Here is a 16,025-nt window from a genome sequence, read left to right as displayed (position 1 = left end):
GCTTGTACAATGCATTAAATAATCTTGTATCATTTGGTGTGTCTATATTTTAAAAGAGTACAGAGAATAACCTTCTTATTACAACTGTTATTTATCTTTTTATTGAGTTATTTTTTGAATTTTTCAACATAGACAATTTTCAACATAGACAATACAATTTAAGACGGCTTTATTTATGACTTGCAGTTAAGAAAATTTTTAAGCTTCTATTAGGTTAGTATTTCCAGTCCAAAATTTATATTTAAAAACAAAAATTCTTCGAGTTGTCAAATAATTCTTAACTCTACAATTGTTGTAAATATTTTTTCTGTAGTTGTATTAAATTTAATCTTTAAAAATATGCATCATCTTCCATAACTTAACTAAAAACTTTTAAATTAATTGAAAATAATATAGAAAAGTTTTTTTTATTCCTATTAAACATTTTTATTTATTTTAATGGAAAAGTTACATTAATTTAACGAACTAAAATGATCATAATGTTAGTTGTTAGGTACTGTTTAAATCTGAAGTGTAAAAAAACTTCTTTATATAATATATTCCTTTTTTATAATTTTAAAAAATGTTTTAAAAAGATATCATTTCTTGTTTAGTCAGTTAGAGCATTCAGTTTAAAGTTGTATTAATTCCTGTATCTTTCAAATTTTTAAAAATATTCTAAGGATAATTATGATACATGTTGTCTGCTCTGCTCCTGGTATGTACCATGAACTGTAACAATTAACACTATCTGTTACAATTACACTATGTTGAAAATCTGTCTTTACCCCAGATTTATTACTCACACTTACTTTGTATTTAAAACTGTAAAATGAATTGAAAATAGATAAAATAAATAGTAAAACTAAGCATTATGCTACTATTACTGGACGTAGTATTTAATTTTTTCAAAACAATGGAATCAAAGTTTAGAAAGTTTTAAAATGCATTGATAATTAAGAAATTAAAAATAAATACTAAGTATTTCAGAGTATCAGCATATGTTTGAAACATACTTTACATAAATTTTCTTTTGCTGTTACCCTACTTTGAAAAGAAATATATATATATTAAATCTTAAGTTTTGTTAAATTATATAATCAGTTTTTCTTAATGGAATTTAATAATTTTTTTCACTTGTATTAAATATTCCTAAAGCTATTATCATTAATGCTTTATTATTCACTGAAATATCTTTATTCACAGGGTTCTCGATGGACATTACAGGCAACAAAAATGGATGGAGAATTTGTAAATATGCTTTCTAATAGTTTAAATATAATTTTACATACAGTTATTATACATTTTAAATGCAGTAACTATACATGCAGTTTGGGAGGGCGAGTCAAGGTAGTTCATGGTCTACTCAGTCAATTATCCCACTTGGGGTTGCATTACCCACCAACTAAGCTTACGTTCCAAACTATTGCAAACTATCTATAACACCTCAGCTCTAAAAGGATACTAAATATTAGATAGGCAGCTTCTTCTATGCAGATCTTAATCTAACATATCTACAGGATAAAAGCATAAAGAAAGCACACTGATTATTAGACTTGCATTTATAAAATTCCAATCTTAATTATTTGTAAGATTGATCTTAAATGTGCTAATTATTAATTAAGTTTTGAAATCAGATACAAAAATGTAGTTTCCACTTTAGAAATGTACCATTTCTTATTTTCTGAGTCAAAAAGTCACAATTAAATGGTAAAATATTTTTAAAAAATTTTGAAATCTTAACAAAACCCATTAAAATTTTTTAAATATTACTTCTTTTTGCATTAAATAAATTCTAAATTATGAATCTCATAGATTACTAGTGGTTTAAAATGGGTAAAAACATTGGATTTTTATTGTATTATTCATATAAATACAGCTTAATCATAAAAACTTGAAGACTTTTCATTAGAGTAACTAAAAGTAAATCAAACTAACAATGTTTTACAAAATATAGAAGCATGTATATCAAATATTGATAATACTGTAAAATTATAAAAATAAATATTAATTACAGATATTTAGTGCTGGCACTGTGCCCAGAACCAGACCAGATGGGCCCAAACGATAATAAGGCCCTACTCTTTATAAAAAGTATCAATCACTATGGTCCTTCTTTTAATTATATGAAAAATCTGAAACATTACTATAAAAATAATAAATTTAGCATAAAATAATCTCAAATAAAAACTGAAATAAAGTATTTAAGAAAAGTGAGCCAAAATTTTTAACAGTCATTTTTCAAATGAGGAAATTCTGTTACTGCAGAGTTTGTTGATATTAGAAATTATAAATTGATGACGCTTAATAGTGTACAACATCGTTAAGTGACAAAAATGGTTATGTTGCACTTCATAGCATTAAAAATAAAATTCATTTTAATAAACTGTAATGCTTGGATAGAAACTTTTATTTTTAATTCATATTTAGATTTCCTAGACTTTTTCTTCATTCTCATACTTTCAAACAATAATTTATGAAGTTTTTAAAATTATATCCTTTTTGCAGTTTGGCACAACCATTAAACCTGATCAGTTACAAGCTGCAAATCCTATATTGATCCTCATTTTCATTCCACTTTTTGACTATGTTGTGTATCCAGTACTTGGGAAATGCAGATTACTCACAAAGTTTGTATTTTACTGTACTTATATTATGTTGGAAACAGTATTTCGTAATAAATCTTTGAAAATGTTATCTCAAAATTTTAAAAATTGTTTGTGTTAACCAAGCACTAATATTAAAAAAAAAACAATATATATATATATATGTGTGTGTGTGCGTGTTTATGCAGTACAGAACCTCTTATCCAGAAAACCGAAACGAAATTCGATAAATTTTCCCGCCATTTAAAAAAAATTTTTTTTTTCTTTCCTCATAACATTTTAGGATTTTTCTTTCTTTTTTAAAAAATGTTTACCTTACCATCATTTTAGAAATAATCATTAGTGTATCACTTTATCGTTTTTTCTTCTTTTTAAGATTATTTCTAAATATTTTTCTTTTTAGTTGTGTTTGACAATAAAAAAAACGGCATTTTGTAATGATTCAAAAAACCGGAAAAATCAGTTATCCGGAATAGCGATGGTCCCATCGTTACGGATAATCGGTTCCCTACTGTATATCACTTAGCTCCCAAAAATGACATACTCATGAAATAATTACTACTTCTGCTTTTATTGTTGCATCACAGCTCAAATATTAACTACTTATTTTGAAGCTGCCTTTAGCAATTCCCTGCATGCAAGACACGTGAAAGATTTTCTACTTCTAGTTTTTAATGTATCACAGCTCATATATTAACTACACACCTCAAAGCTACCTTCAGAAATCCCCTATATACACAGAACATGAAAGAATTACTACTTCTGGTTTTTAATGTATCACAACTCATATATTAACTACACACCTCAAAGCTACCTTCAGAAATCCCCTATATACACGGAACATGAAAGATTTTCTACTTCTAGTTTTTAATGTATCACAACTCATATATTAACTACACACCTCAAAGCTACCTTCAGAAATCCCCTATATACACGGAACATGAAAGATTTTCTACTTCTAGTTTTTAATGTATCACATCTCATATATTAACTACACACCTCAAAGCTACCTTCAGAAATCCCCTATATACACAGGACATGAAAGATTTTCTACTTCTAGTTTTTAATGTATCACAACTCATATATTAACTACACACCTCAAAGCTACCTTCAGAAATCCCCTATATACAAGGAACATGAAAGATTTTCTTCTTCTGATTTTTATTGTTGTATCACAGCTCATATATTTACTACCCACCTCAAAGCCACTTTCAGAAATTCCTTACATGCACAACACTCAAAAAATTACTACTTCTGGTTTTTTATTGTTGCATAACAACTCTTGTGTTAACTAAGCACTTCAAAGCTACCTTTGAAAATCAACTTCGCAAAAAACGAGTATATTCATCCTATGAGTAGGGGGTGGATCAGCTTGGATCGAACTGTTTATTTGTCTGTTAAATTTTTGGGATTTCAATAATTTGAGTTTTCAGTAGTTGCGGTTAGACCTGGCATGTCCACTTTTAATTATTGATCCTCTATTGTAACAAGAATATATTAAAATATTTTTCCATAGCAAAGTTCTTGAATAAAGTACTATGTGATCTGGTAATTACATGTAACTTAGTTTAGAAAGAACTCCCTTGAAAACTTTATAAGATTAAAAAATATACATAAGATTATTCTATAATATTTAATCATATATTAGATAAAACATATGAACCTAGAAACATATATAAGATTATTCTATAATATTTAATCTAACTGGAAAATTGCACTTATTTATAGGCCATTACAACGAATCACCATTGGAGGATTGCTTGCTGCCGTTTCTTTTGTAGTTGCTGGATTTCTGGAGCTGGGTGTTGAGGTAATTATCCTGACTTAGTATTTCGCCAAATAGACTAATTTTTTATCAGTTTTATTTGCATCTATTTAGATCATGAGCTAGTGAAATCAGTTAATATTGCAAGCAGGATCTTAAATTATTTTGTATGTAATATTATCAAACATTTTTTTTATTTAAAAGTATATTAAACTGCAGGAAAATTAAGAAACTTTGTTCTTCCATTTGAAATTGTTTATTGATTTGCATATAGACAAAATGTACAGTGTACTGAATAAAAAACGGACTACCCTGAATAACTTTTGATCTAATGATTGGATCTTCATGTTCTAGGGCTCATTCTTAGTGGTTCAGAGAGGTGACTTCAAATATGTTAATTAATTAGTACAGAAGATATTTTAAGTCACAAAATCAGACACAAAAAACATACTTTCTTTGAATAAACATACCTTTTTCCCCACAGATTCCAGTTTCTGTCCCCCATAATATAGGGACTCGCATATCTCGAGAATTTTTTAAGCGAATTGAAAATTTTTTGCACACACTTATAAAATTAGTTTATCCAAAGGTAATTCTATGCAAAAAATAAATTTTAGTATATATTTATTATTTTTTATCATTTTATATAATAATAGTCGAAAAAAATGTTTGAATTGTAAGGTATATTATAAGGTATAATATTTTTACATTATTTTAAAGTATATAATTTTGCATGGCAAAATAAAAAATTTGAGTGAAATAGGTTGAATATTTCCTGAGACATAGGATTTTAAAGAAGTTGTATAGTTGAAAATTGATTCCTCAGGAATTATTCAACCGATTTTGCTCAAATTTTTTAATTTGCCATTTAAAATTATATACTTTAAAATGATGCTGGAAATTGTATACCTTACTATTCAAAATTTTTACGATTATTATTAAATAAAATAATAAATATATACACTAAAATGTATTTTTTGTATAGAATTATCTTTGGATAAACAAATTTTATAAGTATGTGCAAATTTTTTTTTGATTCACTTAAAAAACTCTTGAAATATGGCTAAATACGCAAGAAGTAAAATCAACATTAAGGGGTCCAAATTTTGAACCGCTCTCCCGACCAAACTATGAGTACCACATTTCTCAAATTAAGGCTACCCCCTATATTTCGGGGGTCAGTAATCCGAATCAGTCCAAAAAAGGCATGTTTATTCAGAGAAAGTACGTTTTGGGGACTGTTTTTGTAACTTTAAATCTCGTCTGCACTAATTATTTAGCATATTTAAGGTCATTTCCTTGAACCATTAAGAATGATTGTGGAACGTGAAGATCTGATCATTAAATCAAAAGTAATTTAGAATGTCCTCTTTTTTGCCGCACTGTACATATAAAATTTTAAAATGGTACTTTACATTAAAATATGACTTTGAAAGTGATAAGTCCAGTTTTAAGTTATATTGATCTAATTTCTTTTTTTTAAAAAAAGAAGAATACTAGTGTTGAGGTTATTTTTCACTGCTCTTGTTTAGCCCTAACCCTTGTTTGATTCTTTAAGCCTCAACAAGAAACATAAAAATTTTCTTTTTTTGGTGTGGATATTTTGCTTAGTCTATTTTTTGTATTTAAACAAGCAATGAATTAAGAGTTGGAAACATCAAAATTTCAAATATCTCTACACTGCAGTTATTACAGATAAGAGTCATCCTGATATTTTCATACATACATCATTATAAATTTATTAATAAATATTACTTTATTTTCAGAGTACTTTACCAGTCCTACCGCAACCTGGTTTTAGTGAACTAACCATTATGAATTTAAATCCCTGCACAGTCAACATCACTGAACCTGAACACTATCTACTTAAAGCAAATGAAGTAATTTCTTTGACAATTTTACTCATTTTGATATCAATTTGTCGTTGATTTTCATAGTTTGAAGAAACATTGATTGTATTAATGCTAAATGTTAACTATGCTAAAATGTCTTTGATTTAATGATTTGTAATACTTAATTATTAAAAATGTAATCAAATTTATTTTACACTTAATCATAAATGTTAATCTTAGGTCCTTATCATTTTTCTTAAATGACATTTTCTTTTATCGTTCTTGGTAAATCACTGTTTCTCTGTTTTGAAAATAAGCATATCTGATTTTGAAACAATCACAGTAAAAGCTCTAATATCCAGAATATAGAAGAATTGGACTATTTCATATAAGCAAACATTTTTGATACTTCAGTGCTGAAAATCTAATTTCTTTCATTTATCCTAATTTTTCAGTAAAAAAACGCTGCAGCTTAATAATTACAAAAGTTTATCAAAATTGATGCTTATATTAAATAAAGGTAAATATTATGAAAAAAACTGAAATTGCTAATCTAATAAAATAAAAATAATAAACTGAAATTGCTAATAAAAAAAAATGCAAAGAATAACAAAAAAATAAGTTTTTAATTCTTAACTCTTATACTTAATTACTATCTGTCATCTTGAACTAATAATGAAAAAGCACAGATTTTTTTATGATTCCAATAAGTTTTGCGTCAATTTTTTTTTATTAACTACCAAAAATTTTGGTTATTTAAGCTTTGCAGTTATTTGAATTCGAAGTAGGCAGTCTTTTACTGCATTTAAAAATAAACTTCGTTCTTTTGTTTGTTTAGATGTATAAATCTTTAAAGTAACCTCTGAAAAAGAACTGCGTGTTTCTTGATGGTAGCAAGGATAATGTTTCAATTCAAATAAAAAAATGGCAGGCTTGCTATAATTGAAAGAAAATGATAAAGGAAATCAAATGTTTGTGATTTTAAAGTATTTGGGCTATCCGTGACATTATTATGTATACTTATAAAAAGTAATCAAAAGTATTTAAATATATTTTAGTAACGCTTTTATATTACTGTAATGCTAAGTTAATATAATTTATTTCTTTGATAATATGTCATATTTATTATTTTTATTTAAATCATGTTAAACACAACTGAATTAAATATGAAAATGAACTTTACAACGGCAAAACTGAGGGGTTAAAACAAGCACACCATATTCAGATTTATTAAGTTTTATTAAAAAGACCCCCATTTTAAATCATTAAAGTTAATTACAATTAATATCATGCTATCGCTAGCTGCTAACACCCAATACACATGTTAAGCATTGTTTGGAAATTCATTTTTAAAAAAAAAAATATAGGATTATGTTCTTTTTACTTGATGAGTTCATTATATATTTTTAAAAAAAATATGTATATATATTTACTTCAACTAATTATCGCATTAGTTAATAAAATTATGTAACAGAAACATAATTAACATGAAAAGAAGTTAACATGAAGAAGTCAATAACAAGTTAGTGTAAAATATTTAAAAGATATATATATATATATACCACAATAAAAACACAAGAGAAAATCGAAGAAAATTAATAAGTTTTATTAGCTGTGCATAAGCTGCAAGTATATTGAACTCATAAAATAAGCTAAAATATTGAAAAAAAATGGAAAATAATAAAAAATAATGACAAGAAAAGAAAATTATTTAAAAAAATTTTTCAAAAGTATTTAAAAATATATAATTTTTGATATCTAAAAAAAAATTAAAAATCCGGAAAACAAAACAAAGAAAAGATATAATCTCTTAATAATCGTGTAGGCTGATGAAGAGATTTATATCTTTTCTTTGTTTTGTTTTCTGGATTTTTAATTTTTTTTTTTTTTTTTTTTTTTTTTTTTTTTTTTAAATATCCAAAATTATATTTTTTTAAATACTTTTGAAAAATTATTTTTAATAATTTTCTTCTCTTGTCATTATTTTTTATTATTTTCCATTTTTTCTCAATATTTTAGCTTATATATATATACATAATTTATTATTAATTATTGTGTTTATTATTAAACTTAATTGCTTATGCAATTTTTTATATCTTTTCCAAGTATATAAATTAAATTTTTATTTCCTTTAGGAAAAATAACAATAATATTTTTTTTTTAGACACACTCTTTTAGAGACCTAAAATTTAATGACACAAAATCTTGGACTTTTATGGCTGTTGAAGGAGAACCAGGATGTGATTTTCAGAAAACTGTTGAAATTACTAATAAGAAATCTATCCAAACTGCATTTCTACTTAATGACGAAAATCAATTTGATATACAAATAGTATGTATACACCTTAAATCTTTTTTTATAATGAGAGCATTCATTATAAACTAATTTAAAATATTTCCTAACAACTTTTGTACGTATAAATAAATAAATTAAATAATACAAGATAAGCTTTATGATTATATTTATTGTTATTAACTGTGAACTATATAATATACTGTATTATATTAACTGCAATATACTGTGTTATATTAACTGTAACTATATAATTATTTATTAACTGTATTATAATTAATAATATTGACTATAATTTATTTGATCAATAGTGGTTGCTTTCCCACAAGCAAACTAGTGTTTTTCTTAATATGATTTCATAGAGAAAAGTTGTTTGATTATGGCACAATTTTTTTCGATAGCAATTTGAAAAATTATGGGGTTAAGCTCCGTGTATGTATAAAAACTTCTGGTAAAGCAGAATCCTGCTAAGTATACAGTGCCAAAAATCAATCCATAAAGTAAATGATTAAACAATTCACACATTCCCTCAGCATTGAATGCAATTACAAACCTGCAAAATATGGTTATTTTATACTTAGCATATATTTTATTAGTATATTTAGCATTACTTTAAGGTAATCTCTTGGTACAACAAGCAGGTTTTATATTTTATTTTGTTTTCTTTACTAAAAAGGCATAATAACCCTGCTTGGATGTGTAATCCATCGTCAGTTATTAAGGATTAGGACAAATAAGCTGTTAAGGACAAATTCTACATGTCTCCTACACTAATATTTTTCCTAATTGGATATTCTTAGTAATAACCAGATAAGTTGATTAATGTGAAATTTGTGTATCGTAAAAATTTATTTATTTAAATACTAGTTTATATTTTTTTTAAAGAAAAAGAAAGTGAAGAGAGAATAGAAGACTGCTTCTTATATACAATGCATGCATAAAGTATATAATAATTCTCATATTTCATATACAACGCAGGCATAGTATACAATGCATTTCCTTCGCTTCCAGTTACGTATATTAACCTAAATTTACAAATATAATATTGTTTTTAAATGATAGTTCATTTGCAAAAGTGTATGAAAGAATATAATTATATTACGATATGTATTTATTAAAGCATTTACAAATTAATATAGAATCACGCAAATTATTCTTGGTTTTATTTAAATTGTGATATTTAGTATGAATATTGGTATCTCAAAAACTTATATGCATCAAGCATTTAAATAGTACATTAATACATCAAGTGGAATTTTTCTCAACTCCAACGTCCCCCTGTTTCCAACTGTGCTTATTTTTTTCTTATCATGATTATCTTTCGTATTTCCACACCTCCCTAAACATCCTACCTAAATATAATAGCTTTAAGTAGAAATTATTCAATTTGATTTACTTTTTAGTAAAAGAATAATAGAACAAGAGCATCTTTTTACTGAATTTTACTTGTTAAAATATTTCGACAAATAGAATATGAATGAGAACATGATTCTATCGGCAAAATTACATTAATTATTATTAACAAATAATAAAACTAGCAGTGATGTCTCAGTGGTTAAGGCCCTGAACTGTCATTATGAAAAACTGGGTTCAATCTAGAGTGGTGGTTTGAAGCCCACCCAGCTTCATGGGTACCAGCTTCATGGGTACCAGCTTGATGGGTACCAACTTGTCTGGGAAGTGAAAGAGGCTTGTGTGACCTCATAGTAAGCCATTGGCCCTGAAATAGCAGAGCCTTAACCTCCATGTTTCCTCTAGCCCATGATGGGCTTTTAGGGGAAATGCTTTATATAATAAAATATTTTAACTAATTGTTAATAATTTATCATTAGTTTTTGTCTTGTTAAGGGTGTTTTTGGAAAATTTTTGGCATTGTAAATTTTAAAATATATATTAATTATTGAAATTACTTAAATGAAGTTGGAGTGATGAAGCATTTCACACTGAGTGTTTTGCATTCGTGTAGAAATTTCTGCTCAATATACAACTTTCTTATTAATTAACAAGGAAAAAAACTGATTTATTACAGCAGCATCTTGACGCCTCGTAAACTCCCAGTCAGTTTAGAAAGCTTGCATTTAATGGTTAAGAATAACTGAAAACATTTAAATACAAGGTTTAAGAATAACTGAAAACCAATGGTTAAAAACAACTGAATGCCAAGTCCCTAAACTGTAGATAACCATTTTCTTGAATTGAACTAAGTCAATTTCAGTTTATTTAAATTTAAAAATTTGTTATTTTGTAAGTTAAGTCCCAAACAATAATATTGCTGAAAATTTATAAATATACTTATAACTTCTTAGGTTTATGAGTTTTTACAGATTTCTTTTTGTTTATAAGTTGCTACAGAGATATATGTTGCATGTTTTTAATACTAACTTTTCATTTTAAAGGGTGCAGATGAAAAATCTAAATCAAAGGAAGCTCTGGCTAAAGTTCGAATATTTTTCTCAATTAAAGATATTCCTATAAACGCTACATTTAAATTTGTTGGGCCCAAAACATATTTTGTTTCACCAGATAATGAAACTGGAAGTTCTGACATTGGTCGAACAGATTATGCATCTTTTGAACCTGGAAAGTAAGTATTTCAATTGTACACTAAAAACTATTTTTCCTTTATCACTCAAGGTCCTTTTAACAATTAACAAAATTAATGTAAGTTTGCAAGATATAATTCAATATTTACATGCTTATCATGTACCTAAAGTTCACTAAATGGACTTCAGACATTATGCATGCAATTCTTCTGCTAATTCACAGAATTCTGTGAATCTCAAGACCTTTGATTCGCGGAAATCTGTAAATCAATAATTTATATTCCAACAAAATTTTCTTGTAGTTCCGCCCGTTTAAAATTTAAATTTCGTTACTATGCAAAATCTTGTAAATGAAACATGTATTCTACAATTTTTTTCTTCCTCATTTCTCACTCAATTCACCTTTTTTCTTTAATCCCAACAAGTTTTTTTACGCAAAATAAAAAACGAAAAATACAACTTTGAATAAGCTTCAAAAACATGAGATTGGGAAGAAATTTCCATAATAATTTCGGTTGGAATTAGTAAACTACTCAGGCAAACACAAAAATATAAAATTCATATTCTAAAATGTAATTCGGAAATGACAAAAATTTAAAAGATCGTTCGCAAGAAGAAATGGTGTTTTTATTTTAACGAGTAACAATTTTGATGCAAATTCCAATTTGCATCAGAAGAATTATTTAATAATTTTTATATATTTGCTATTCAATAGCTATTAAAAAAATTGTTGGAGTTGATAATGTTTGCAAAACATTCAGAGATTCCACAGCAGTTCAGCTTTCAGAGTCTTGAGATATGACCTTCATAGAATTGATTAATTAAGTGCCTGTCCCATTAGGGCACCTACTCGTTCAGTTAATTATTCAGTAATAACTCATTCAGTAATAATTTTGAAGGGATTGATCAGGTATGGGGGCATACACAAAATTGAAATTAAAAAGACCAAACTAATTAAAAATCAATATTTAAAATGATGAAATGAAAAGGATTAATACTCCTCCAAATAACCTCTCATCTACTAAATAAGGTTTTTAATTTATTTTTATATGAAGATGTAAATATTTTAGCACTTAGAGTGGGAGGTATTTTATAAGTGGCATTGGTAACTGAAAGGCATCTTTTGTGATGAAAGAATAAATTATTTATCATTAACTTATAGTAAAGATAGTTTATGCATTTGATTTATAATTCTAATGTTATAAATTAATGCTAATTTTAATGTTAAGTACTTTTAACAAATTAAACTGCCTCATGTATATGGGATGTGATTAGAAATAATTGCAAACACATTAATTTTCATGTCTCAAAAATTTGTTCATTTATATATGTGGGCATTACGTTTGTATATTTCTATTGATAGATTTAAAAGAAATTGGAGAAAAAAACAGTTTTGGTCCTTATTTTCACATGCAAAATAAAGTTTTAAGTTGCATGGAAATGTTATGCCTACATAAATAGTTCATACATTTAAACTTTTATGAAATGATTATGTAAGTTTAAACATAGCTAATAAGTGTGTTGTCTAAAATCTTAATCATTTCACTAATTTATTTATTTAGTGATTCATAGGCTAATTTATAGGTGCAAAAATAGATTTTTAACATATTTCTTTTAGTGCTATACACTTTTATGAAGAACAAATATTTTAACCTTCAACTTTTTATGACTTTCTCGACAGCATTTAAGAAATTTTCAAATATTTGCAATTTTGTTAAGTCTTAGTAATGCACTTTTATTTAAAATAAGAAATAAAGTACATAAAAAATAACTGAGAAAATATGTTCCTTTACATTGAAATAACATCAATGTCTCATGAGTGTACATTCGCATTTGAAGGTGACACAACCTTTATGAATAAAAACTCTCTGCTCTGGAGCATCAGACATGACTCTTATTAACGCCGGGCCGCAGGGGCATTCTCACTGTGTCCATTGATAGGCCCCTGAAGATTTGTACCAATCAGGTTCAAATAATTAGTCACGTTTAAAGCTTGTTTCTTTACTAAACTAATGCTAAAAGTAGGCATTGCTACAATTATTGTTATTTAGTTGTGCACTTCTTACTACAAAACTTTTTTTGAAAAGTAGCACACTATACTACAAACTATGAAAAAAGAAACTACAGTCGTTTTAAAATATTAGTCTATAATTAAATATTAATAAAAAAGTTTTAAAATATTAATCTACATTTAAACATTAACATAAATGTTCATTAACACAGATATCACAGCATATACATAAACTTGTATATGCTTTGACATACTTTCTCACGATACAAGTTCATTTTTTTAATTTTAGCATAGAAAATGAGAAATCATATCTTTTAAATGGGTATAGATTTTAGTAAATATGAAATATAATTGTTTTGATAATACTAATACTATTTTTATTTGTGAACTAATTAATCTTTCATTTATTTAAAGAGAGATTTATAATTATATGGCCTGCCTTCATGTAAAAATATGAAATGGATTAAATATTTTAATTAGGGAGTTTGATGTTAGTATTTACATAAATAAATATAGGCAGATTTTTTAAAATTCTTCCTCTGACTCTTCTTTTTCTATAAGAATCCTCTTTCTGTTTTTCAGTGACTTTCTGTGTGTAGCAAAATGCTCTTTTCTTCATTTAACACAGTTTCACCATTTACAATATATAATCCAAACCACATAAGTTAATATTGTATGATAAATTTTTATGATTTTATTAATTTTTAAGTTTTAAAGCTAGTATGCAAATGAATATCAATCCATTTCATTATCTTAAACTGTTTCATTTTGGGTTGGAAAATAAAATGAGTGAGCAAAGCAATATGAAAAGAACTGTGAAAGCAGCGAGCAATAGGAAGCAAAGGTTTAACCAATTATATATTTAGGATAAAGTATAAACAAATTATGCATTAATGGTGGGATATTAAATAAGACTAGGGCAGAATAAACAAATGAAGCAATCTGAAAAGAACTAGGTAGGCAGTTCCGGAAGTTAGTGAGTGATAGTAAGTTAGGGGGAACCACTTTCTTTCCATAAATGAAAAAGATTAGTTAATGAATTTAATACATTATATTATCACTTTATGTTTATGTTAATATGTACATATTTTATACATTATGAAATGAGCCGGGATAGCCTGGTCGGTAGGGCGCTCTTGGCCCATGTCCGAGAGTTCGTGGATTTGAACCCCGCCGGCCGAAGACTCCCCGTGTAGTAAAGTGACTGATTCATGTTAAATCTGTCAAGTCGCAAAAGTCCTCCTTGTTCCCATAACAAATCAATGCCTCTAGGGGTACTGGATTGGAGATCGATCGTTCTCTGATTCAGGTCAAAATTATGATCTGTGTATGAATGAATGGATGTATGAATGGGTCCGCCCTGTAAACGGGTGCGAGGTATGGTGTGGCAGAAGTCGAATTCTTGGCCATAGATGGCACCACTGAAAAACAAGAAACGCACACCCTGCCTTAAATTTGCTTGGTTTCACCAAGCAGGCTTGCCCGTGTGGCAAGTGGCATTAGAAACAACAATAATGAAATGAATAGCAAAGTTAATTTAATAATTAATCAAATTACTTTTTCTCAAACCAGAGACAGTATTAAAATTATGAATAATATCTTGAGTAAGGTCAAAAGATCAAGATTAGCCATAAAAAACAATAATGTATTACTTTTAAGTTGGTATACAATGTTTATCTGAACAGTTTGGAACTATTAATTAGAAATTATTGTGTATTTAAAAAAAATTCTGATTTCTATGTAATTAAAGATAGTTAACTTGAAATTATAGATAGTTATATAAAATATTATCTATAACTATTGTATATTTTTATTCTAGCTATAAATTTTATTTGCCTTTCAATGAAAGTTCCCACTTAGAAGACCTACTTGGAGAAGCTAAATTTCAGTCTGGTGGCTCTTATATTGTTGGAATTGTTAAAAGTGATGAACACTCGGTAAGTTTTTACTTTGGTTGAATATATTTGTGTATCTATACATAATGTGATAAAAATTACAAGTATTTATTTTATTCTTTTTGTATGCCTATAGTATTCCTTTGTTAGTTAGTTCTAACTTTACTTATTAAAAAAAAAGGTGTTCCCACAAGGGGGTCTTAAGAAGAGTGCATTCGCCCTCTCCTGGAAATCCAATAAATTTAAAATTATATTTTGTTTTCAAATGTTTATAATTTTTTATTTTAAATAATAAGAATTTTTCATTTTGTAATGATAAGTCATCATATTGAATTCACACTGAACCAGTGTTGTTTTTTTAGTTGTATTTAAAGTCGGTTGCCTTTTTAAAAAATTTTATACTATGATAAACTAATTATGTTTGCTTTGTTTGTCTCACTCTCGCTAAAAGCAAATAAATAAAACATAAAAAATATATTTTTAGGCAAACACCACTGCTTTTTTTGTGCTCATACCATGTTAAATTTAAATAAATCATAATTTTCATAGAAATTTAAATGTTAAAATTTTAATTTTTTATCAATTACTTTTCTTTTAATAGCGTTAAATTAATTTATTGAAATTGTGTGTGTTAATTTTAATGCTCACACAAAAAAAAAAATTTAGAATTACAAAAAATTTGTTTATGCACAATTTTTTAAATATTTGTAAAAATTGCACACCCCTGAGAAATTTCTGTGGGTATCTTTGAAAAGAAAAAACAAGTCATTGGCAAAGAAACCTTTTTTAAGTTGTTAAAATGTTTTTACATGCTTATTTTCATTCATGTGTAATGTTAAAAAATTAAATGTTAAATCTAATTTATTGATAGATCTTAAATAAAACGAACAATTATTTAAAAACTTTCTCACAGAAATTGAAATAATATTAATTTAATTAGCCTAAGAAGATGAATACTTCACATGTGTGATGCCATAATAGGCATTACTCATTTCCAAGCTTTTAAAATTTCTTTAATTTCATAAATTTATTTTTTTAATCATTCTTAATCCAATTTTAACTAAATTAAACTAATTATTTAATTTTATTAAATTTTATAAA

General features: G+C 26.5%; 1 protein-coding gene across 7 annotated transcripts in view; it reads left to right on the top strand.

The window, feature by feature from the left end:
* Positions 1–16,025, top strand: part of LOC107445518 (solute carrier family 15 member 1) — a 77,040-nt gene that overhangs the window by 55,164 nt on the left and 5,851 nt on the right. For all 7 annotated transcript variants that reach the window (XM_043045768.3, XM_043045767.2, XM_016059927.3 and 4 more), the window contains 7 exons: positions 1,186–1,230; positions 2,488–2,609; positions 4,314–4,395; positions 6,117–6,230; positions 8,347–8,514; positions 10,872–11,059; positions 14,849–14,966. In XM_043045768.3, coding sequence (XP_042901702.1) covers positions 1,186–1,230; positions 2,488–2,609; positions 4,314–4,395; positions 6,117–6,230; positions 8,347–8,514; positions 10,872–11,059; positions 14,849–14,966 — 837 coding nt within the window. The remainder of the gene's footprint in view (positions 1–1,185; positions 1,231–2,487; positions 2,610–4,313; positions 4,396–6,116; positions 6,231–8,346; positions 8,515–10,871; positions 11,060–14,848; positions 14,967–16,025) is intronic.

This window comes from Parasteatoda tepidariorum, chromosome 7 (assembly GCF_982258835.1).
Source record: "Parasteatoda tepidariorum strain Cologne lab strain chromosome 7, Ptep-v5.0, whole genome shotgun sequence".
Taxonomy (NCBI): Eukaryota; Metazoa; Arthropoda; class Arachnida; order Araneae; family Theridiidae; genus Parasteatoda; species Parasteatoda tepidariorum.
This window is presented reverse-complemented; position numbering and strand designations above follow the sequence as displayed.